This window comes from Temnothorax longispinosus, chromosome 4, assembly GCF_030848805.1.
Source record: "Temnothorax longispinosus isolate EJ_2023e chromosome 4, Tlon_JGU_v1, whole genome shotgun sequence".
NCBI lineage: Eukaryota > Metazoa > Arthropoda > Insecta > Hymenoptera > Formicidae > Temnothorax > Temnothorax longispinosus.
Window position 1 is genome coordinate 22,778,548 of NC_092361.1, and position 27,090 is coordinate 22,805,637.

At 37.4% G+C, this 27,090-nt stretch overlaps 1 protein-coding gene across 2 annotated transcripts in view; it reads left to right on the top strand.

The window, feature by feature from the left end:
* LOC139811374 (homeobox protein abdominal-A homolog) overlaps positions 1-23,227 on the top strand; it is a 31,567-nt gene extending 8,340 nt beyond the window's left edge. The window contains exons 3-4 of one of the 2 annotated variants that reach the window (XM_071775639.1): positions 16,768-17,105; positions 17,203-23,227. In XM_071775639.1, the coding sequence (XP_071631740.1) occupies positions 16,768-17,105; positions 17,203-17,253 (389 nt within the window). In that variant the 3' untranslated portion in view covers positions 17,254-23,227. Of the gene's footprint in view, positions 1-16,767 lie in introns of both variants that reach the window. The other variant, XM_071775638.1, reaches the window with a different exon arrangement.
* Positions 23,228-27,090: the final 3,863 nt, after the last annotated feature.

Genomic DNA, 27,090 nt, shown 5'->3' on the forward strand with positions numbered 1-27,090 from the left:
CATGGGGACTAGCAGGAGATAATGTATAATTTATAATCAGGCCGATCCGCCGACAACGGCGCACCACTCTACGGGCAGAGTCCACTGCCCCAAAAGCCGCCAACCCCTCATTAGCATTCGATGATGGCTGCCGCGTCCTGCAGCGTCGGTATTATCCCATTTCATCGCCCCCGCCTCCCCTACCTGGACCTCTCTTCGTATTCCCCCCTCTTCCCCCCCCCCGGCCTTCGATCCTGTCGGCTATCCCCGTCTCTCACACGTAAACGTTTCCTCCCTCGCCTGAGTCGCATCAGCATCCAGCAGGTATCTGACATTGGCTAGAAAAAGAATAGCCCCCATCGAAATTTTATCCGGAAAATTTCATCTGGAATTCTGCTTTATGCCACGACCCGGCGCGCGTTTTCCACTTTTCTATTTTACTCATCGCCTTCTCTCGATACGCCATTAATATACGTTTCTTTCTGAGAAACTCTAAACCCCACGCGGAACGTTGCTGCGGGAAAGTAAAGTCTAGATGCAAGGAAACATGTAACATTTTATTTGTATTTTAAGGCGTGCGAAATCGCGGGGATTGGGTACAAAGCGGATCGTAAAAACTAGACATTGGGGGGACGCAGTCAGTCGAAAAATCTGAGAGCGCGGGGGGGAGACAACGATCGAAATTTTTACACTCGTCGGTGCGGCGTAATCGCTTTTGACATCTCCCGAGGGAAACCACATTTCCAAAGACAGGTCAGAATCGTGTTGTCACAGAGATTATTGAAACTGCAGTTTTATGGGCCTTAAAAGCAGTTTAATTGCCGTTATATAAGTGTTTATACGCTGCCAGGTTTGGCCTCCGCCTGCGCCACCCCAAACGTTTATTTTATGGTCATACGGCGGCGGCGGCGGCGGCGCGTACCCCGTTATGTCGCGTGCCGAAGCCATCACACCAGTCAAATCCTCAGGCAGGCCGGTCGATTCCGAATATCGGCGCACATTTACGCGATGACCACCCTGAAGCGATATCTTACAATGTAAGGTATTCGGAATCGGCTGATCGAGGATCTGACTGACACTTAACTTCAGGAAGGGAAGCCCTTTACACCTTCGTTTACACTTTCGCATTTTCTTTCGAAGGGATAACTTTTAATATTATTTGACGTTCATTGGAAGATTAATATAACGTTATGGTAGTCCACATCTACCATTTAAGGAATTAGGCAAAATATAAATTCACCTGTTTAATAAAAACATGGTTTTATGATAATAATATAAGATCGTTTTCTGCTCTATGATATAATTAAATGGCTGCAGTATATTGACTGTACTAAGGTAGCATAATCAATTGTTTTTTAAAAGAAAGCTAGGATGAAGGAATTGATGAAATTTATACTGTCTTCAAATTTAAAAGTTTAATTTATTAATTAAGTAAAAATACTTAAGTGATATTATGGGACGAGAAGACCCTATAGAATTTAATATAATATGATATTATAATTTTTGAAATTTAATAAATATTATGAATTATATTTATTGTAATGTGTTAAAAGAAATATTTATAATCTAATTTAATGTACAATTTTTTCACACACAAGGAAAAAGTTCTTTTCCTTTTGTGCGTATTATAAAAATCATTCTAACAATCTCTCTTTTTACGTGAATGGAAACCGAGTGACTGAAGCAAACATCGAAAAGGGGTTATTGTTTTCAACCGCATGTCGCTGCTCGGCGAGAAGAACCAAAATCGCATGAAGGCGCGCACGAGGCGCGCGGTTGACATTTAATCGCCTCTTTAGATTTACGACGACCTGGCCCTATTGCCGCTATTACGACGCAGCAGTCTCCACCAGCTATTTTGTCCCAGTCGGAATGAATGACTGTCCAGTCTACTTGAAGTGACTGCCACTTCCCAGTTCTAAAATCTTTAGGCAGCCTTATCGAATACCGGTTTTGCCACAGTTTTCCTATTAATAATTTTCCTATGTAACATGGTTAATTATAGTAGATTAAGATGATTTCCCTATCTAGTATATAAAATTAAAATCTATAATTTCAAATATTTAAATAAAAAACATTGAATTTAGCAGTACCTACGCAATAATAAATCTATTACATAATTAATTAAAGCGAGTCGCCTAATTACCAGTGGTCACTAAATTATGAGTTATAATTAAATAACTAAATTATTAGTTATAAAGTAAATATATGCAAGCTGTTAAATAAGCTTTCCACTTCCTAAAATACGGCTTCTGCCTTTCATAAAAATTTATTTATTATATAATTTTTGTTATATATTCTGCATTGTGTGTCACATCGATTGTGTTATATTTGTCATGATCGCAGATTACGAATTGCTTTTCTAATTTAGAAAAAAAGAATCTTTACGTACGCTACTTATATACATATATGTAAGTCAGTAATCATGTTACTGGTACAAAGAAGATATAAGAGCTGATGTAACGAGACAATCCAAAGAGTTTTCGCCGATTTAGAAACTGGAGTATCCTCGTGCTCCGTTCGGTGGCTGCGGCACGACCGACCTGACACTGGCATTAACCACCGCGAAAACGATTTATCGCTTCCCCAGTTATCACATGGAGCGGAATACGAGTCCCCCAGAATACTTTGCAACGAAGTTACACATGCCAAACTTTCTCAATATACATGTATATATATTTAGTAACATCAACTAACAGTTTCTAAAATGACTTATTAACTCTTGAATAAGAAATTTTATCATTTTCAATTATTTTGTATATATATCTAAATTTGATCAATTAAATTAGAAATTGATTAATATTGCGCCATTATGAGTGCAAGTAATAGGAGTTAAATAAATTGCTATTTGAGCAAACATAACTTCATAACAAACTTTCTTCTATAATTAATCATTAAGCGTTTAATAAAGGGTATATATACATTTACAACCAACAATCAGTACCAACAACTATAGTACACACATTTTGACTAAAAAAAAAAACAAATTTTATTGTCAAACAATCCAAGTTTATCAACCAGTTAGATTTATATGAAAAAAGCACATGGATATTTGTACGTATATACGTAAAACGACATGAGCCACAAAGATGATACTAACACCACCGTGGCTGCAAGTTAGATAAACAGGTGCCCGCGCACGCGTAGCGTCCGTCACGGCCGGCAATAGACTTAAATCCTGATTGGTTGGACAGCTAGTAGGAGAATGTGTGTGAAGTACACAGGTACGCTGAAGGGAGCGATTTTGGTAGGACGGGGGGCAGAGATATACATATAGTATATATATGGAGTATAGCGTTCGTATATATATACATCGGGCGGTAATAAAGGATTCCGACAAGGATGGATGATGAGAGGGGGAAGTTTGCTCCATTGTTCCCGGTGGAACCCAAACGCCATCCATAAGGGTGTCTCCCATTATCCGGCATGTATCTACCACACGCACACACCTCAGCGCGCTCGTGTTCATACGCGGAGGATACCTAGGGACTCGCCTGCCCTAAGATCGAGTGCGAGCGCTCATCAGATGCGTGGTGCGGCGGCGCCTTTCAATGAGCAGAGTTGTACCTACATGGCGGCCAACTGTGCCGCCACGGCAATAAGAACTCTAATCTCCCACGAAATTGTAAAGTCGAGAGGAAAATTTATAAGAGAGATTCCGAAGTCGGAACAGTCGCGTCATGCGGTGATAGACGTCATCTTGAAAACTGGAGAGCTACGCAAAATCCAAACTTTGCGCGAAAATTTGAAGATAGATATAAATTATAATTAGGACAACTCTTGAAAAAATATTGGAGACTGGCATCTGTTTAATTGATTAAAATTAATGCTTTCGATATCCGTCTCTTTTTAATTATTATCTCAATTTATGGAGTATTTAAGATCATGTTACGTGTACATAAATTATATAGAATATTCGTGTGACTATTTTTTCCTCACAAGAATGTAGAGAAACGTATCAAGATTATTTTTTTATTTATATTGATAATGTTGAAATTCTTCATTAATCGCTGTTCCTGTTATGAGATTACTAAGACTGCTGAATTTCGTATGACATATACTGTCACGTGTGTAATATAAGCATGTAGATAGCACATAAATATAATTGAGTGCTCGTGAGCAAGGTGTAAATGTCACAACAAAACTTCTATAAAATCGTTAACTCATCCATGCGCTGAAGGAATACCGGTAACTATAATTTCTCGGATAGTGCCACGCATCTGAAGCACAAGCGTATATACCTAAAATTGCTACTGAATTTATTAAAATAAATTATACAATCCGCATTTCAAGAATTTATTACAATCGATCACATAATAATTTTTCCCGAATTTTTCTTCATTATTCAAATAAGCATGACTCGCATGCTAATTACGCTACGTGCTTTTACCTTGCCAAATAATTTCTAAGAACAGTTGGCAGTGTTAGCAGACTTAAAAATAAACCTATATTAGCAAAATCAACCAAACTCGAAATACGCGCAATCTCATCCGGAAGGTGAAGACCGATACAAAACAAGATTAAATTTTAATTTTGTAATAAAGAATAAAGTATTAGAATGCTGTTGGCAAACATTCCTTCCCCTCTTAAAGCTCATAACGGAGGCTTGCTACCCTCTATATTCTGACTAACGGTCCCCACTCCTGCCACCGACAACAGCGCGAACAGCTACCCCCCATAGAACCCCCTAAGACTCTAATTACGGCCTTACGTCCCCACCATTTCTCTCGTTCCCTCTCTCATTCTCTCTCTCACGCCCTGCAGCGCCCTTTCCGACCATTCTCATATTTTCCGACACTCCCTGTGCTACCACACTTCACTACAATCCACCCCCTATGCCATTACATGCAAATGCCACGGTTGTCTCTTTCCGCTAATAAAAGTCGTGCCTGGTGCAATTTAGAACATCCGACGTTGGGCCACTATGGCTTCCGAAAGATACAAAACGAGACACGGAATAAGTTTGGAAAGACAGTGATGTCGAGGGTTATTACTCATTAGGAGATTTGAAACGCAGTAGAGACGTGGAGCTGACCGTACGCAATTTGAATTCGATGAAAAAAAAATTAAGTAGATTTTGCAGATTAAACCGTAAGTTTGTACAATTGCATTTAATATTATTTCATCGAAATACATTGAAAATTAAAACTCGAGAAAAAAGCCAATTTAAAAGTTTACGAATGTTGCATTCTGTAACGTTTATTTTTTAATGGTATAAGACATTTTGAAATTTAATTCGAAATATTAAACGAAATATATGTTAATACCAATAAAATTAAACATATGTATCATTAATCATTGAACTAAATCAATAAATCGAAAAGTTTATATCTTAAAGGTAAAGATATCGCCCAGAGATATCCTTATATACGTGTGTCGCCGTAGTGAGAAATGTTAGGATCCACATAATGTTTAATCAGAGCACGTTGCGGCTTTACGATATTAGCCGGTGTTACGCACCCTCTTTCACCCTTTACCAACCATCCCTACTGACGTCACTCGACCTGGATATTTGATAAAATGTGAGGGAACTGTCCAATTATTTTGAATTTTATAGCTTTGAAGTGTTTAACTTTCAAAGTCGCGATCGAACGTATTTGCTTTCTACAATCTATACATTTTTTTCTTTTAATAACTTCACAGGAATCTTTATAGTAATGTAGCGATTAATAACACATTATTAAATTTCCATTAAATTGTGATTTTTTAAATGCAAAATCGGTAAATTAATCGATAAATTAAATTAATGAAAGACATTACATATCAAAGTCCTACTTGACGTTCGAATTTGATAGATCTATTAACATCACGCCGGACTTGTTACTGATGACTTTAACCGATGACAACTCAATCAGTAAATATATACTTCTCGCTGACCTTCCCTTTTATTAGGATAAATTTAACTAACAGCAACAGATCCTTGACTTTATTGAGTCTGATGACTTATAATACTTCTATTGAGACTAAGGCAAATGTCATGTATAACCGAGGCATCCAAGACACATAATGTATATAGAAATAATGCGCTCTGATTTTATGTCGTGAAAAAGTATTCGTCTTCACGTTTATATTTATAAAATATACTCAGGTGGCGAATGACAACAAGTATATATGTGTATGTTTGTCTCAGGGCGTTAGGTATCAATGGTTTTCGCAGAACATGAATTTCGCATCGCGTCTAATAAATCGTCTTGAAGTAAATTATTCTTTGCGTTCTCGTTATTGGACCTTGAGAAAATTACCGCGCCGTAAATTGCGTACTTTTTCTTCTTTTATACTCTCTAATTTTGTTTACCATACACGTTTCAATCATTGTGATTCATTGTGATGGATAAATCGAAAATATCCACACGATCACGATTGATAATATTCAGCTCATTTAAATTTCTTTAAGACACTTATAAGATAAAAGCTTGTTTAGTTTGCTCAAAATCACGGAATGCTTAATTTTGTCTACGAGTAACTTATAGCCTAGGAAAGCATCGCCAGACAAATATATGCATAATAACAGCTGTAAGATAAAAGAACTCGTTTTGAGAGCATCGAGCATTCCTCCTCCCGCTCGGCGCCACGCACTCTCTCATATTCTTACGTGCTTCGTCGCTGCCTCTTGGGCCCTCCGCTTTAGTTCGGACATATCACGCGAACAAAGGGGATACCGGGCACATGCGCACTCGATTCCTAGCACTGGTAACGATTCTAGCTCCTGTTATAGCCAAGCGCACCCTCCGGTTCACTCTCCCTATCTCTCCTTCTTTTCTCTTCTTCTCTTTTAGCCAGCCACCGACTCGGGGCACAAGGTACGGAAGTAACTTCTATATACGGTGAAAAAGCAGTGCGCGAATGTGTGAATGTGTATACACGAACGTCGAACGGAGGTAGGATGCGCGTTGGCATATTTGAGAATCATACCGAGATGCGCGTACCACGTGCGGATGCAGATGCAGAAGAAAATGTGTATGCGCTTTCGAATATATATACCACTAATGAATGTAATATAGATCCGGCACACATATATCTATATATACATATGTCAATATATCGGTAACAAACAGATACGTAACGCATACGTGGGTATAGTTTAGGATGGGATAGGAGCGAGCAAAAATGAGGAGGAATGGTAGGTACGCGCCGACACGAAAGAAGCTGGAAATGGAGCCCTTACTTTTTATCGAGAAATAACAGACGTGATAAGCTATATCAGAGGTGCACCGTGAAGCAGCATACTCTGGGTGATATCTAAACCAAATCGTTCTATGATACTATTCCACCTATTCCACCTATCGTGGAACCTCCGGAAACTGCTGCCGTCGGAGTCTTTAAAAGTTAATACGATCTATTAACTATTGCCATGCTATCAAAACCATAACGATCGCCATCTTCAGTAAAAGCTTAATTACACAGGAAACGAAGCCTTGCACTCTAAAAGGAAGATAAGATACAACAAATGCATACGTTCGTTCATCCGTCAATGCAATTGATTTATGTCGAGCTTGGCTGACTAGAAGAGATATATCCATTTTCTTGTAGGAAAATTACGGGTAACTATGATGATAAGAAATATTTTATTATGATAAATTAGAAGATAAATGCTATTCCCGCATTTACAAGCGCGAATAGCTCAAAGCATAGATTATATGTATACAAATCGCTTAAGGCAACGTATCGTCTTACAAACGATTGAACTCTAGCGCCTCGTAACAGTAACTCTATCCCGTCGGGTGAAACGTATAATCCCCCTCGAAGGTATATCCCATTATACGTTGTATAAATAATACGTTCGACAAACAAGTGTCCGACTTGCTACACGGGGTACACGGGGGTTTAGCCGCATGCTGAAATGCAAATTTGCGGATGTCGCGATTTCTAGCAATTACAACGTCGCGCCTGCTGTGACATTAGAGGATAGGCGTATACCATTCGCCATTGGCCATCTCGTGGCATAGATTACACAAAAGTCCCTCGGGAAGCGACGTTACCCTACTGTCGAACCCCTACGTTTCACCCCTGTCCCCCTACCGTTGGTCCCTCTTTTCCCCCATCCCTGGGTGTCTCCATACGAACTCGCCGGTCCTTCCCCTGGATACATCCGTGGCTAAAGGTCTATATCGCGCACCGTCAAACCTGCCCGAATTGCTCGTCGTCGTGTTATGCAAACGGCCGCATTTTGTTACGATAGCGCCTGCCGGGGGTCGTCCTCCGCCGCCGTGTTATGCCTCGCAGCGCGGCGCAAAGAAGCTGAGGAGCACGCTCCGCTCGGCGGAGAGCTCGTCGGTATGTAGCTGTACGGCTTACGCCGTGCCCGTCGAGCACGTTTTCTCGTCCGGACAAGATCGTTCCGTATGTCAGCGCCGTACATTTCCGTAACTACGCGGACGACGTTTCTCCCAGCGTCGGGCTCGTATGAGCTTTCCCGCGAAAATATGAAACACCTTAAGACTCGTCGGCTCCTTTATCCTCCGCTTCCCCGCTCCCCGTATAATGGAATACTTCGAGCGTAGTGACGCGAGTAATGGCATCGGAACAACGCCGTCTTAATCTTCGCATTGAATATTGCAGCACGTTATAAATATGCCGTCGAATTCTTCAAAGTATGAAAATTCGCGAAAATTTTGAGTCGAATTCACGTGATCGCTTCTGGATTTATTTGAAAGATCGACGCTACCGAGCGATAAGCATGTATCGAGCACTGTTTGTTTAAAATAATTTAATGAGATTACAACGGCATTCGAGCTGATAATGATATCGTTGTTTAGAGTTTCATTTGACGCCATAACACTCCATTAAAGCGATAGTTCGTTCTTTGATCAATGAGAAAAATTGCGATTCTCTAAAGTTTGACTCTTTAATACTAGATACGTTTTTCCAAATTATGTAAATTAAATACAACATAATATAAAAATTATTTTAGGTTATTTGTTAATACCATAATCTCTTGCATTTTTCTACATGTATAATTTTCATATATTTTTTTGTTTACCTACCTTTTTATAAAATTTCAACAATCATAAATAAACATATTTTTTATTCATAAATTAGAAAGCTTCGAAATTGTAGTGTCCTGCTTACTACTTAATTTATGATTGAACAAATTAATTCGCTTATCAAGAAATATGACTTTAGCATCACGCTCTAAAGTGCATTCACCAATACGAATACATTTACAGTTATTAATAGCTTTGCTGTAAACAAATCAATCTATAAAATTACTTTAATAAACTTGAATTATTACAAGATGAAAACATATTGCAGATATCACTTTGATAATTGCATATTTTAAAAGCCTTCAATAAGATATAAAAAATATATTTTTTATTTCATTTTAACCACAAGTTAAACATACTAAATATGAAAAATGGTTTTTCTATTGTGCAGAAAAATGTTGCCTATTGAATAACGTTAATTTGAAGTATTTATTACACATCGGTGAACGCAAGGAATTGACATTCAAAACTATATTTCTAATTATCCAATCATGAACCTCTTATTCATGTAGAGTTAAAAATGGTACACGAAAGCTTCATGTAAAAAAAGTGCAATTTTCAACGCTCATTTATATTCACCTGTAAAGTTTCGTATACAATTAATGCAGACGGGCATGCCAGTCGTAACTCGTGAGAAACAGAGAGATAATACTCTTGCGGTGTAGTTGTCATAAATTTGTCTTCTTTCAAATAATTATTATCGTGGCAACGTGACGCATACACATCGGACAATATCCCCGCACGGCCATGGCCGCGCAAATCTCGATTTTTCAGACTTTTGCAGTTATAAGTGGCAATCGTGAACGCCCACTATGGTGCGATATACCGGATGTCCTAAATTTAACCGTCCTATATCTGTGTTTTCTTTATCTAATTTAAGATCTTTTTCTTAGCGACAAAAAGACTCATCGTTTAGTGCAAGTTTTATATTTTCGATGTTAATACATTAACTATATTTATATTCACATTATAAGTCTATTTAAAACCAAATCTATCTGTTTATACTTTCAAAACTTATTTATTACAAAAGACTCTTTATTTGCAATCGTTCATAATTTATAAACCTTGATCGCTCAATGTCTTTGTTAAAAGAACGACTCCAAATCTGCAAATCTGTCAAAGAATCTGTAAATAACCCGTTTGCTCAAGTTGAACTATATAAAGTCAAATACAAAAAGTTCCTATCCCTGCTGAAAATACAAGTGACTGCACGCCGCCGGAGGAAACAAAGGCAAATACAACATCTTTTATAACCCACATGTACATATTTTATTGGAATTTAACTTTCAGATGAAGGATAAAACGTTTATCTTCAAACAGAGCAACCGTTTCTTGCTGTTTGGTCATGAGAAATAAAACTTAATCCTAAAACTTTAGACATTGTAAATGTTAAGCATGTGCATGTAATAAAGTTTTCGCGGTACAAATAAAGACTGTCTGTTGTAACAAATAAAACTAAACGACGATACGCGTCTGTGACATCAGTAATCTTGATTGCAGAAATTATAATGTGAATAGTCCATATCTAAAATAATATATAAAATGAATTGCGCATCAATTATTGTTTATATTAATATTAAGCTTCTCTCCTTTATATTGTATTACGGGAGACCTTATTCATTTCATAATAATATTTATATTAATATTAAGCGTCAATTTATGCGTAACACAATTTTAAGATCATACGAGAACAATTACTTAAAACAGGGAAAAAAATTTAATTAGAAAATATGATAATGTGCCCCTATGTAAAACTTGAAGTCGATTATTTAAAATTTTGTCCAGTTACTGTACATAACACCAATTTAAATTAATTCCAGCATAAAAGTACAAGAAAGAAATACGTTAACGGAAAAGGGGTATGAATGCACGTAACGTCCTTTACTGTAAACGTGACGTGGTTGATTTTCGTGTAACATACGATCGTCAAAGCCTTTACTTTCACTTGACTCAGCACGAAACAACATCGTGATTTATACGCGTTGAGAAAAAAATCTTTGATTCTTGCGCTAGCTGCGCTTTTCTCTTCCTGTGGTTCAGGTAAACTTTACTGTTTTTTTTTACGATAGCGAGGAAGAATGCGTAACGCGCGACAAAGGGTGAAAGTCTAAGCGTGAAAAAAGTGGATTTTGAGAGGAAGAGTTAATGTTATGAAAAGGGAATAGAAAAGGAAGCGTCACATAATTCTTCGATTCGTAACAGTAAAAAAAAAGAATATGCTAAATTTTGTATCCAGTATCATAGTGGAGACTTGCGGTAGAATATTTATTAAGGTAAATATTTAAAATTTAAATTCTTAAAAGAATTTAAATTTTGGCGCGCGATAGGCATCGCGAATAACTGAAGAAAATTAAAATATATTTAAACATAAATACATGATTATCAGGAATATTTCAATGCAGTGAGAGATTGTAATATTCTACTCTAGTTCTTCTGTATTTAAGGTGCTGTTGAGAAATATTTTCACATAATGTATTTTTTCGTAATATTATTACGTTGTAATGTGTTTAACACATGAAGATACCTTTTATTCAATATTATAAATCCTAACTTATAAACATCATAACACAAAATAAATAATTTATATACGCTAGAAAACATATTATAATTGAGAATACTTTAATTGAAATTGAACGCACGCTACCATAATCTTAACAAATTAATGTTCTAGAATAAAGTTTCTCTTATTAGTTACTCTTTTTCTTCTTTTATTAGTTACTAGTTTCTTCAATCAAATATAACGTTTTTTTTATATAAAATAATAAGATATTAATAAAGATACGAAAATATTAATAAATATGCGAAATGATCTAAGTCATTCTGATTCATAAATCGGAATAAAAACGACAGAATCTTTCTCGTAACAAAATATAAATTTCTAATTGCTTTTCCGGGTACGAAAAAGAGCAGGATATTAAGAGGAGTAATTTGACGACGAAATTTATAGTGCAGAAATAATATTCCTTAATGACCGACTAATTTGGTTCCGAGGTCTGATTAGGTAATCGCTTGAGTCTCTTGCTGTGCTTCGCAATGATATATTAACGACGGAGATTAACGTTCCAAGTGGAAAAGCAATGTATCATTGATACACTCGAATAAGCAGCGTTTTGGCAATTTACAAGGAACATATTCGATTTGTAAAATTACCCAATTACAAGTATCAAAGCTAGCGTGATCAAAACGCGTTTTATTTAAATTGGTCTTTAAATTAGAGTAGATTTAATCGAAGCCTCTTTCGTGTACCGCTTACAATAATTACCTGCGAACAGCAGCCCGCATAAAATTTACATAGCGCACTTCCCGCGGTGGTATCGGATACGTACTAGCCGTCTGGCAATCGAGGATATAACCTTTCCCGTATGGCTGCACGGCAGAAAAAACCTTGCGTTATCGGTTACAGAATAGAAATTATAACATAGTCTGTGAATTCCCCGCGTGTAACATTTCGCGAGCGTTAACGCTATAACGCGAACTTCCACAGTCGCATCTTCCAGATTCCAGCCACTTGGAATTTTTCACGCGACTTATGTTTCCGATAACTGCGACCATCGGCAACAGCATCGCCGGGGCTCGCGAACCGGGGCGCGGGGAAGGGCGGTTTAATGAATGTCAGATAGAACAACGGTGTATCTACCGTCTGGCATAGCTGACTAATCGGCGAACGGCCTTGAAATACAGCCTAACCGGATACCTGGCGACTGGACGAGACGTGGGCAAGAAAAGTGCGGGGATTAGCCGCATAAATCGCACCCGGAGCTGGAATCGCGACGGAACGGACGGCGGAGTTATCGTGGGCATTTTTCCTGCTTGGCACTTTCCATCCCTCTCGTTCCTTTACATATCTCATCCATTCTCCTTCCCCCTCTCACTCTTTCTCGTTCTCTCGGCTGTTTCCTCCACATTCTACCTCTTTTCCCTCCCGTTCCTTTAACGTGCCTCCTACCCGGTCCTCTCCAACTCTATCGTTCTGGCAGAGGCTGCAGTGACCCGAGACAGCGATCAAGCGAGTCGTGGGTCGTGGCTACGCCGTATCTCCTCTCTCATCCCTCTACTCCTCTCCCCCGTCCGTTCTCCTTCATCTGGCAAACTGTCTACATTTTTCACCGGCTCGAGATTTTATTTGCCCGCAGCGCCGCGAAATTAAGCCGTTTTGAGATATTTATGAATGGATCGCTGAGGGGGCTCACGTATGGTCCCTCCGGCGGTCGAACAAAGAGGGGTTAGGCTCTAACGCGACATATCTAGACGCGAGGGTTCGCGATTTGCAGGTGCTGTCAAGATTGTACAGTGCGTTGGCGAAATCTGTCTAATGCCTCTTCAGCATCGCGTATATTATTTTTTTCAAACGCCGTACTGTCGCGTGTCGCGTGCTGAAATTTTTTTGTATTGTGAAATTAATGGATAGTCTAAAGGCTAGCTAATCTTCGGATGGAATCTAATGAAATTTTAGAGTTTTAGTGCGTGATTTATTAATAAGTTACAGACATTCGCGTTCTCAGTTCGCACTTGATGCTTCGATTGAAAGAATAAAGCTACAGTGTTAAGACTTAATACTGATTCATTTACATAGTGATGATAATATTGATCGCGCTAAATGAGTCGCTTCGTAGACGCGAAAGCATCTGTGGGCATCTGGCAATATCGAATGGACTGCTCAATATTTAATTTAATAAATCTAAGAGAGCACGGGTTGCTGATTATTTATAGAAAAAAATGCCAATGATAACATCTTAGTTTTTCATGTATAGTTCTTCTTGTCTAATGAAACGACATCGAAAAGATTTAATCAAATATAAACATTCGTTATTTTTTAATGCAAAGTAAGGAGTTCTTTGAGTAGTTATATAAAAAATGGCATAGGTCGATTTGATCAAATCTGAATGCGTAGTGGTACAGACTGGCGAACATAGCCTGACAAACTTCCACAATATCCACGATTGTTCCCCGAGCCCCGAGCTGCATGCTAAAGCAGACCTAAAGCAGATATTAAACTTAGTATATGACCGTAATTAGACACAGGCCTGTGCCATCCATAATGGCGTATTTCTGTGCGCGCGCGTCCCATCGTGTCGCCCTTCTGTAGAGTGGCAATGGACCACTGGCAATTGACTATAATTTATTTGTCTCTGAATCATTTACGACAGAACGCTAATTAACACTTTGCGAGACTTCACAGATAAACGATATCTATCTTTAATATTCCATGCATGAGTTTCTATCTTTTTACGGTAACGTATATTTAAAAAAAAGTCTCTGAATTTTTATATCTTTATGTATGTAAAGGAAATTGTTAATTGCATTAACTATCGTCTATATTATTCTCTAAAGATATTTTGGATTTTTATTTTAGAAAAGCAAAAGTTTTTCTTAGTCTCATCGAACGAATATCCGTTTCGCGGCTTCTGGTAAGCCTCCATCTCGGCGCGCAACTTTATTCTCGCCGGATAAATTCTAGCACAGCGGCATTAGTTTTCTCCGTCGAAATTATTGATAATGCTCGCACACCCAGCGCTTCGCCGATGGGCCATATTTATGGCGAATGGAGTGGGCGCAATCAAGTTCACCCGTCTTCTAAGACCGACGTGACGGGCCCTCCTAGGGTCGGTGGAGAGGATGCAACCAAGAGTTTTCTGGCTGCTGTGCTAGGCTTGCCGCGTGATATGCCGCCAGGAGGATAGAATGATCTCCCCTCTGGTTGCCAAGGTAACCTATGTCCCACCCTTCGGGCTTCGGTAACCACCCCGTGGCTGCAACGGACGTACTACGTGTGCCAAACTGACGCACACGGCCGCGCTAAAAACGGTGTTGATTCGCACTAATACAGACGCGGCCGGTCCCACCACACGTACGTAAAAAGCGGAATTCGTGAGTGTGGTCGCTGATTCAGGTACACGCGTACACCGACGCGGGGCTCGTGGACCGCGCTGGCGAGAACGGCCATGCTGAATTCAATATCAGCATTCTCTGCATTCTCCAAGAGTTTTCTGCTCGCCCCGGAGCGATACGTATTTGATGGGTCATCCTGCATCGGGAATTGCGCACGTGCGTGTCATTTGAGCGCTCGATCGCTATAGCACGAGTATCGTTATGACGGAAGATAGAAAATACGGCTTAAATCTGTCGTAGGGTAATACCCCCTTTGCCATTTGTTAATCCGATTTCTCAACATATTACTATTCCGCAAGGTGTAAGCAAATCACGTCAGCTATATCTGTATTTTACGTAAATTGCCCATAACTTGAGTGTAATATGTGATCGCTTGCTAATCAGCCTCATGATCTCATGAATAGTATTATACTGACTTCTATAATGTATGATTATGCCATGCTGTGATTTTATCTATTCATGAAAATGGATGTGCAATATTTCAAGTAATACGATCTTCTCGATTATAAATCTATAAGCAAGTCCAATTTTTAACAAAAATAAAATTACATTTTTTTTCAAAGTTTTTAAATTTTTGACAGTAAAACACCCTTGCTCATTAAATCGTAAAATTTTGATTTAAAAAATCTTTATTTTATGTGGTTATTAAATAAAAACTGAAATGCTTTTATGTATAGTACCTATATATACGTATAGTTTTCAATGCACCTGTGACTAATTGTTCTACGTATCACCTTCGAGTTCTAACCAATTTAATAATTAATTTTCGACACTTTTTACCGTGTCGATACAATCTTCGTATTCTCGTAAAATAATCGGAAAGAAAAGTCTTGCTATCTTTTATTGGTCAGTAGCACACATTTGCTTCATCACGAGGCAGTAATATGGCCACTCAGCGTCGCTCCGCGAATGATGGTATTATGGCTGTCCACTCTTTGCACTAAAGAACCGGTTTCTTCGCGATCCTCAGAAAAGAGATGCTCGTCGCCCGTGGCGACAACTGAAAGTGAAGTTACCTTTGAATTGATTACGAAAATATATTCGAAATTCAGCAATGACGTTATAAATGTATAAAGAGACCATTTAGATGTATCATAGTTAAATTTCCCTCACAATTTTTTATTTGTAATAAATTTATTTTATATTTGATTTTAATTGTTATTACTGTCATTTAACTATAAGCAACACGTGCTGTCGTATAGAAACTGTTTCGAAGCAGGTCCCGTAACATCGCGCAAACTTTTTTTACCTGCGCACCCGACGTTTCGATTCGTATCTTTAAAACTCGTAAAAAAATTTAAAGTCGCCTGTATCCTTGTTTATGACATCAACTCTCTTGGAGAAAGTTAACCGAGTGAAGTAGCACTAGAAAGGGTTCGTTGTGAGTAACTTTCGTGAGAGCTTCCTGGGAACTTTCTATTTTTATTCATTTTTTTTTAACCCTCACAATAAGCGGTAGGTCCAAAGAACATTTTTTTCTTTTCGGAGAGAGAGAAAGGTAAGAGAGAGTTAAAATTTGTGATAGGCTGTGAAGACCATTTAAGATCATCAGTTATTGGAAACAGAGAAGAATATCCTTACTGTTAGTTGGAATTATTGTTGCTGTTAGTAAGATAGATTTTACGCTCCATAAAAAAAAATTATTTAAGATGCGTCATAATTTCTTATTATAGAAATATGGAATATATTTATACTATTTCGTTCTTTTAATATATTTATGCTTTTTAATTTAACATATTTTAGTGTTTTAATAATGCGAAGAAAAAGTTAATTTTTAGAGTAAAAATAATTTTGAACATTTTTAAATTCATATTTGCATAAACTTGTTTGCACATTAATGTTACAATTTGTTACGACGAGAGGAGTTTAGAGACTATCGAGTGATCTCAAAAATTAGATTTTTTGCCATTTTCAGGTCCGAATGGTTGCCCGAGGCGCAGAGGTCGGCAAACGTACACGCGGTTCCAAACATTGGAATTAGAAAAAGAATTTCACTTCAACCATTATTTGACGCGACGACGACGAATAGAAATCGCGCACGCACTCTGCCTGACGGAACGACAGATCAAGATCTGGTTCCAGAATCGGCGAATGAAGTTGAAAAAGGAGTTAAGGGCGGTCAAAGAAATCAACGAGCAAGCCAGACGCGAGCGCGAGGAGCAAGATATGATGAAGAAACAGCAGGCGGAGAAACAGGCCAAGTTGCAGCAGGAGCAGCAGAGCGCCGCCCTACAGCATCAGCAGCAGCATCACGTAAGCGGCCTGGAAAAAACGCAAAGCGATCTTCTGAAGGCAGTCAGTAAGGTACCCACATAGGATACCTTACTGAGCCGACTCTCTTTCTTTTAAGGAAGACACAAGAGACTGGAGCGGCCTGGACGAAGACTCCGAAGCGAAGTAGTTGGTAAGGTCGATCACGTAGAAGATCCTGAGTTCTCTTCCTCTCATCTTCGCACGCGAGAAACAGGTACGAAGCATCTGATGCAAAGATTTTCGTGATCTTCCTCGAGTCGGTGAGCCGGTGCTCGCAAGTAGAGGACCTTGCGCGGATGCGGTCATCGGCCCTTTTTTTTACCAAGGGGGGAAGATAGCGAAGATTTAGGCAGCCTGGAAGATACGCACAGAGCGCGAGCTTCTCTGTAGGCAACCGAGAAAAGGTACGCGATGAATACCTTGCTGAATCGGTTCTCTCTTTTGTTTTTTTAAGCAAGAAAGAAAGATAAGTAGATGTTACGATAGTAAAAAGAAAAACTCGAAGCATAGAGAATGAACGCACCCCACCCCAGCTACGTACTTACTTGGCTAGTCCCCGAAGGGCGACATGCGAAACCGCCTCGCACGGGGCTCAGCCTGTGACTGATTCCTAGAACGTATAATGTATATTGTTAATCGGGTGCTACACAATGAGCCATCGCGATTATCAAGCGATGAACGTGCGAATTGGCGCGATACTGCCATGGAGAGCCAATAATTACGTCGAGGCGGTGAGTAGATTAATTAAATGGGCCGAAACTGAAGGATTAATGGTCGTATGGGCCAATCAGAATCATTAACGACGACATTGCGATTAATTGATCGAACTCTGAGAGAAGGAAGTAATCAAACTGCGTAAGCGGACCGTAAGCGGCATTCAATTACAAGAAACCAGCGAACGAAATAAGAGTTTAGGTAATCCTCGATTCATCACTTATCTTGCAAGTGCGAATTTTCGTTGATTAGCTAGACCTTATACGAAGCGTCATCCGTTCCGGAGGAAGAAATACGGTGACGCAATTTCGAGAAAACGGTTTCATCATTTTCGACGTTGAACGTTTTACCTTCGACGTTACGTGGACGCTTCCTTTGCACGATCGCTAAACGAAATTACAAAAGGCGTAAAATTTGCGACGTTCTCGTTGGAACAACGAACGTGTCTCTCGCGCGATTGCGGACTTCCGGTAACTCCTTCTAGATATCGGTCTACGATTATAAATAACGGGCGTACACGACTATTTTCCCCTACATTTCCCCTCCTCGCTTCATTCAATAAAATAATTCAATATTTGCTTATTATGTTCACTTTTTAAACGAACTAGCTAAATGTTATTTATGCCGATTTTGTATGTTGAAATTTTTAACTATTTATCGAACAAATAGATTAGTCATTGGCGGTATAGCAAGTTTTATCTACATATGGGTTTTATAAAGAAATTTGTACTTTCTTGGAGGAAAAGATCTGATCTTACAAATTATATAATAATGCACATGTAATGTATATATGGTAAAATAATTTTTTCCTTGAAAACAACTCTTTCGGTACGCTCGGTACATTTTCGCATAAAAAACCTATACTCACGGATATAGGAAAAACATATTGCTTATGTTTTCCAGCCATTCCGATATGTCAATTCAGACAAATCGCAAGAAATAAAACTTTTTGTTAACGAAATATAGTAAATTATTTTAGACACAATAAAAGTTTAGGGTATTTATTTTTTTACCAACGTGAGTAAAAGTAGTATTCTATCGTGAGCAATAAAATATTGTTGAATTCGCGAAATTTGTCGAAGAATTTAAGAAATATAGATGTATGATGGAAAGACATAAACGATATTCAGACATTGAAGAACGTGGTAACGTGCCGTGAGTATATAAACATTGGTTTTCTCAAGAATATATCTTTCTGAACATTGTTTCTCGAAAGCGTGATATAGATGGTAAATAACTGTACAATATGCTTGGCAACCGCGTTTTGTCAAGATTCTGACAACTAGTAATTGTCTCGATTATCCTGCCGTGTCGATAAACAAGAAAAAATTATACATATACACATGTACACGTAACATACAGTTAATCTACTTATCATTTCGAGAGAATGCTTTAATCATTTATCTAAAGTTGGGATAAAATGTTTTGCATGCTGAATTTTATAATATAATTTCTGTGTAACACTCAATCAATTAATTGTTTGAATTATAATTCGCACATTTTTTTATTATTATTTTCTTTTCAACCGTATATTGGAAATTATACATGTAAATGTTCGTGAGTACACAATAATTTTGATGAAAAAAAAGAGCAACAAACGCGGGAAAGAAGTAAGCTACACATGGATACACGCTCGTATGTACGTACGAGAAACACGAACCACATTACCGGACGAGTATCTCACTCTTAGTACATTAAATACGTAATTTGGTGTCAGGGTAGACTTTTCCATAGATATAGAACCCGTTGTTGGTATTACTTACTTAGAGTTCGTAAAAAAAGGAAAAGATAAACATAAAAGGAATAACCGATATATAAATTATTGCCTAATTATTTTTTTCTCCTTCATATTAGCGCGATCGATGCATAGGTCTTGATTCTTTATCATAAAAGTCTTGAACAAATTTTATCCGAGGTATATAGTGCTCCTCTTAATTCAATAGCTATAAAATTGAAAATAAACATATTGTTGTTTAATGCTAAGCAACACAATGTGTTCATTTTTCATTGATTTCATAATTATTACAAAGAAAAATAAAAAATATATTGTATTTGTTATAAAGAGATAAGATTTTAATCTAAATATGTATATACATATTGTATATGTATATACCTTTAGATTAAATTTTACCAATATATATTTATATGAATGAAAAATACGTAAAATCTGGCAAGATCACATTTTTTCAGATCAAGATCAGAATCTATTGCATGGATCGCCTAATTTATAATGACGTAAAATCATATTGTACACAATACCATATTATATATTATTAAAAGTAATAAGTATATATTATATATATGGACAAAAGAAAATGAAAATCTGTTGTATCGCGCATCAAGGTAGAATTTTTTCTGGTGCGGTAAGATCTTAGGATACATTTAAACAAGTACGTAAACTGAGGGGAAAAAAATACCTTGTTAATCTAATTGAATGAGAAAATAGCATAAATAACGGTGAGCAGCTCCAAATAGACGTCCGTAATCAAAGCAAAAAAGCACACTTAAATAAATTGAAAGAAAAAACGTATTCGTATTAATACTCTACCGCTAATTTTATCTAAACTAAAAAAAAATAATACTATAAATAATATTCCCATACGTAATGTAATGATTAAGCTGCGCGTGTGAGTCTGCACGTATGATGTACTCACGTATCTCCTCACATAGCGAAGTACCTACTTACATACCGTAATCGTAATAGTGTTTTAACATGTAATGTGCAAAATGAAAAAAGATGAAGTAGAACATAATATATGCGTGTGTAAGATTAAACAGTTTTGCAGAAATTAGGTTTCAATAAGGTAACGAGAGCACTCGCAGAAATATGGTCGGATTTACGGATGTTACAACGTGCTCAGTAATTACAACGTATCTAATTAAAATATTCGCGGAATATATTTTAAACTATTATTCAAATTAAAAAAATAATATAGCCTGCTAAGGCACTATAATGGTGCGTTTCATAATGATAATAGCGATGTATTTCGGAGATAATAGTCATTAATGATTAACGAAACTATTAATTAAATTTAATTAATTGATTAATTACATTTACTAATTTATATATAAAATGTAAGTGTAAATTGTAATAAATCAATTAGGATTCGACCCATTTTTAATTATATCTTTCCATTAGTTTTATCTGCAAAATCTACGGTAGAAGGTACATTAAATGTTTAATTCATATATACGAAAGGAAAGTTGCATTATAATTTTTGAAATATTTTAACTAAAAATAATATTTTTTTATTGCACATCGATATGATCATCACATATGTCGAGCCATATTTCGTGCTTGTACTCGACTTACATATATAGATATACAAAAAATATTATGGAACAACACAACACACATATTTGTATATCGGTTCCACTCCACGTAATCTGTTATCGTGTTAAGAGTACACAACGTAATTATTGTATATTTCGTGGCCGTAGCCCATGGATCTTTCGGTTGTTCTGTCGGAATGTAAAAAAAAAAAGAGAAGTACGATCGCGCCTGAACATACTCCGGCTCATTGTATACGGAACAAAAAAAAAGAAGTAATATCGTGGAATCGAAAAATGAGAGGGACGCACGTGACGCGGTTAGCTCCGAGAATCAGTGTATCTATTTATAGAAAAGCTTTATAAACACATGACTTTATTTACGAACTATTATTATTATTATATTATTATCATTATCATCATCATCCCTATTAATTATTATTTTTATTTTGTTTTATAAATTTACCTGTCAGGTCCACCATGTAGCTTTCGATTCTACAAGGCGGACGTGCGAACATTAGTTTTATTATATTATTATTATTAAATATGAGTTATTATCATTATTATTGCTTAGTTATGTTTTTATGTTATTGCTATACAGACATCGTTAATTTTTAAGCGACGTGGCAGCAGCAAGTACTGCGACGATGGCGGCGCCAATACGTCCGACAAATTAGAGATATACGTAATGCGTAATAATAATTATTATTAAAACTTAGTCCGAAGAATTTGTACAGTATGGGACGATGAGATTTATGGCGGCCGTGTTAGTTTCTATTTACGATATACATTAAGTCCTTAACTCTTAGCGAGGCGGTGTGTGTGGCGAATAAAGGGGATGACATCGACGTACGACATCGGAGTCGCGCCACTTTTTGCGCGCATACGTCAAACATCGACCATAGTGTTGGACTTGAGAAACGGATCGATGATGAGGATTAGTGATTTCTCTTCTATACGCCATTACGCCATTACGCATTTCTCTTCTAGAAAGTCTCGAATCACAAATCTTGTCTTAACGACGATAATCAGTTATTGTGTGACTATATTACTTTATCTGAGGAAAAGTTCCAGAAAATTTCGTTTGAGCTGCTTCGTTGATCGCTTATAAACATTGTTGATGTGGAATTTTGACGAGCGTTGTAACTGCTCGCTTTATATTTTTACAATGGGTATACGAGTAACTTTAAAAAGGAAAAAAACGATTGACTTGTTTGGAAATTGGCATTACAGGTACATAAGACTCTTAGAAAGTATATTGTCATGGATTTAATTCGTGATTTTCTAAATTACACGAATTAGTCTGCATCCGATCTATCCTAATCAATGAGATCCCTTCTCGAATCTTTCGCATGGATCGGAAGAGTGTAGAGGTATAAGGCGGAAATTTTAGAGTAAAAATTGTGCGGGCGCCGTCCACATATGAAGCTTTCTCTTGGCTTATATCTAAGCTAGCTGCAGCAACTCTCTATATGGTTATAGAATATTATTCCAAATAACTGACGCATAATCATATCATATAACGTTCATAATGCTTTCCCATCCTCTTCCCTTTTCTCCTTGTTCCTTCGATCTGTCCTCCTCCTCCTCCTCCTCCTTCTCCTCATTCCTTTTCCTTTCCGCTTCTACCTCTCTGCCATTTATATACTCGCTCTAATCTTACCATTATCGTAGATGTGTACTATATCGAATTGATAGTACCGACTAGGTATAGTTAACTGAAACGTTAAAAAAAAAGGAAACACATAATATGTTAGTAGTACAACATTGCCCGACTTGCCAAACTCGCGTACATGTCTTTCTTGAATTCGCGTGGCCACGGCCGGTTCTTCGACATTAAAGCAAAAATATTTATTGAAGCAAACCCCTACCCCAGTCTCCACTTCCCAAACCCCGCGCGAGGACTTCTCTTATCCGAATTAATAAATATAGAACGAACACTAGAGTGTGGCTCAAACATTGGTTAAACGATGTAGTAACATTTAATGTGCGTGTATGAGTAGTGGAAGAGATTTTGCTTTTGAGGACAAAAAGGGTTGCATGGACGTGCGAAAGTAATGATGGCATAAGATATGAGAGAGAGAGAGAGAGAGAGAGAGAGAGAGAGAGAGAGAGAGAGAGAGAGAATGTGCGTATGTGTGTGTATGTCAGAGAGAGAGAGAGAGAGAGAGAGAGAGAGAGAGAGAGAGAGAGAGAGAGAGCGTGAAATATTCAGCGTAAATCACATCGTATTATTTGTAAGCAAATGCGAATCTATTGGCAAAATTGAAATTAATTAGACCTATTCTTCGCGATAAGCGCTACGTATTGGTTAAAAGAGGAAAAGTTATTTATGAAACAAGTAGCCGAATCCGTCTGGCGAAACGTAGGATTGAGATGAGAAAAAAATTGTTTGTTATATTTTCTTTATCTATAGATGTCATTGTTTATTTATGAGCTGTTTATTTTACGTATTTTTTTTCGTATATTTGTTTTTGTTAATGTGAAAAGAAAGGTACTGACGAATTTTTTTTTTAATGATAGCATAGTGTGAATATATCGCTTGTCGTCTCTATTGTTTCGATGCGTATTTTTTATATAGATATATTATGTAGATTTTTAATATTCTGTACTCGAAGACGATGATGCTGTTGCGTACCGCAATCTCTAAGCTTAACAGGCACTAACGATTTCGTTGAAATATCTCGCGATTGCCGAAAAAAAGAAACTAATTCTAGTCTTCTTCTTTGGCAACTAAACGCTGATGATTGGTACGGAACAATTTCGTTGTCCTTCGCGCAACTGGTTGTATTATACTTATTGCATTTGTTCATTCGACCTGTGTGTACTAGTGTAACGGTGTATCCGGCTAGCGTGAACACACAAATCTGGGCACTTGAGGTTGGAATCGACTGTGAGTATGCAAAAATTAACTGTTAAACAGATTGCTGTTTGGGATTTTAACATCAGACGATGTTGAACATATTTAAAATGTTTCTGTTCGTTCGCAAGAATGTGTTGACTGTCTTTGTTGTTATTTTTGGTAATTGTTTGCCATTGACGTTGCTCACAACTGATTCCGTAAAGTGATAAGCTAATCAGTTTTTATATACACATTAAATGTTATTTTTTTTGTTGTGGCAGCTTTTTTACGTCTCGAATTTTTTTAATGATCTTCCTATGGCAGCGCGTCCTGTATATAATATAATAGCTTTCTTGATCTTTCGCGCTTGTTATTATCTGACGAAACTTGGAGAAATTCGGTGTAAAATGTTCTTCATTGTTCGTTTTGACAGAACAAAGGATCTTCTCATTTTTTGTCAGAAACTATGCGTTAAAAATTTTACGCAGAAACGTATTTCATCACGACGACATTTCGTTGCTCTTCCTGTCATCGAACGCTTTGATTAAAGAAAAATTCCTCGAAGTTGTTGACATAAATTCAAGAGTTATGTCTAACGGACACTTGTTCTGCTCCGATTGTTTAATTGAATGTTGTTTATTGTTTAAATATAATGATGGAATGTTGTATTTCGTACAATAAAAACAGTAAGTCCGGGCCTGTGCACATTTTTATCAATAACGATGGAAATCGAATTATAGAAATATTCATTTCCGAGATTCTGCAATGTCTTTGCTCAAAGTTACAGCCGATTCAGCGCAGTCTCTTTCTGTTCTTTCGTGATATTATACGCAATAATACTGCGAAACTTCGTAAGTAAGACAAGTTAATTGTCAATTTCAATTTAATTTGAGCCTTTTTTTATTCTATTCCCTCGTAATTTTTAAAATAATCCACAAATGCAGATTTTTTAATCTTTTAATCATTAATTTTATGTCTATCGAATGGATGGAAAGCCGTACATTATTTCAACAATTCTCGATGTAAATATTAAACACCACCCTAACGTTAACATCGCCCAGTGAATGAAGAGCCGCAAGAGAAAATTAATTAAGATGAATGAATCCGCGGGTCTTAACGTATCGATGATACCCAATTAACGTAATAATGTAACGATAAGCGAGCGTAGCTGTCCTTCAATACCTACCTACCTACCTACCACGTTAAGTAATAGGAGTAATGAAATAATGGAGTCTCATGTCTATTGACTATTAATGATTAGTATTATACCGTACGACGAGAGCTGGTGACGAGATTGACGACGATGATGATAACGATGATGATGGCGAGCGAGGTGGTAATTCATTGACAATGAATGTAAATGTATCCATTTTCAAAACTTGATGTAGAATTATATTCGTAAGCTATCTATGATATTACAAACGAAATAAAAACATATAGTAAATTATGGATGCTTGTTTTATTCCTGCAATGTAATAAAATTCTCACCATTCTGTTATTATTTTCTTTTTCATCCGTATATGTAAAAATCGTAAGTGACTTCATGTTTAAAAAGCATCATTTAGTAGAGGTAGACGAAGCTATAATAATCTTGATAAACTCAAATCTTGACAAATAAATACACGAAAATGGCGTATATTTACGACGAGGGAAATAGAGATGTGACAATGAGATATATTTCAAGCGTTTTAATTTCTTTCATTATTTTTCCATCTAATTGTTATCTTTTATACTATTTAGCGGAACACTGGATTACTACCTATATCCAAGATAGACACATTCTTATTTTTCCATCACGAAGACTCGAATTTATAACAGTTTCTTCTACAAAATGGAGCATTTAAGTTTTGTATAATTTTTCGTCTTAATTATCTTATTAAGACATGAAAATGAGAAAAGGAAGAAGATAAAGATAGAGTAAAAAAATCACCAAGTTAACTCTCTTACATGTAAAAATGTACATTTTGATGGCAAATTTCGGCCATACGTGAGGAGGACAAGCTTTTGTTTCTATCCTCTTTTAGATTTCCATTCCTACATCTCATCGAATTTTCGCCACTTTTACGCTTGCAAGGGTGGAACATTGAAATGGAGGCATCGAGTGGTCGCGTATGGCTATGCGGATATTCGGAAATAACCGTATCGGTTTATGCGTCACGGTCCCCTAGGCTCTCTTCCTATTTGCCGATCACCCATTTCTCTTGCAATCCGTTTGTATTTGGTGTATCGCACCATTTTGCTTTGTATTGCGCATCTTTCGTTTAAAAAATGACCGTTTTTATATCCTGAAGTATTCTATCCCAAGATAAAAAGTCACAAATAGCATAATATTATAGAAATAATAACGTGACACAACTTTTTAAGAAAGTGTTTAACATAAGAAGAGAGAATTTATTGTATATACGAAAATTTATTTAAAATGGTACGGTTGCATTTTTTTCTGCAACAACTTGGAAAGTTGATGATTCAATCAACAGAATGACAAACTAAAAAATAATGATTGAGTGAACGCTTGATATAATTTTGCAGCCACTCACGACACGGTCCAATTTTCGAAAATTTTTATTCAATATTACGTTATTGATCTTTTGTTCTAAACGAGCATACGAGTCCGAAGTGGTATCGCAAGTATTTCCGTTAATGTATGAAACCAGTTGTTCGCAGCACGACATTATTCCCCCAATGTTACGTAGAATCGCCCTGATCCGCTTTATAGAATCTTATTCTCCATGGTAGGCGGAGAGCTAGAATCCGGTATTGTCTGATTGACGAATGAAATAGATCCCGTGGCGAAACCCGTCCCGGTCTCTTTGTCCTTGCCTGGTGTTTCCGGAGGGTCCAGGACGGTTCTTCGCGCACGGCGCGGCACGCCATTGGCAATCCGCGAGGTCTCGTACCCGCGGCGCATATGGAATATTAATTCGTGGGGTTAAGGTTACCAACGGCATTGCGTACATACGGACGGTCATGTATATCCGCACGTCGCGCACATATATCCACGTCGCTTCGAATGTATGTCTTCTCGCCGGCGCACACCGTCCTCCATCCCGTTTCTCTGCCCTTACTTATTGGTTTCGTTGGCCCCTGGCGCTGGGGAGGTAGAAAAGTGGCGTGGACCCGGTACGAGATCCGAAGGATCGTTCTGCCTACGCGGAGGAA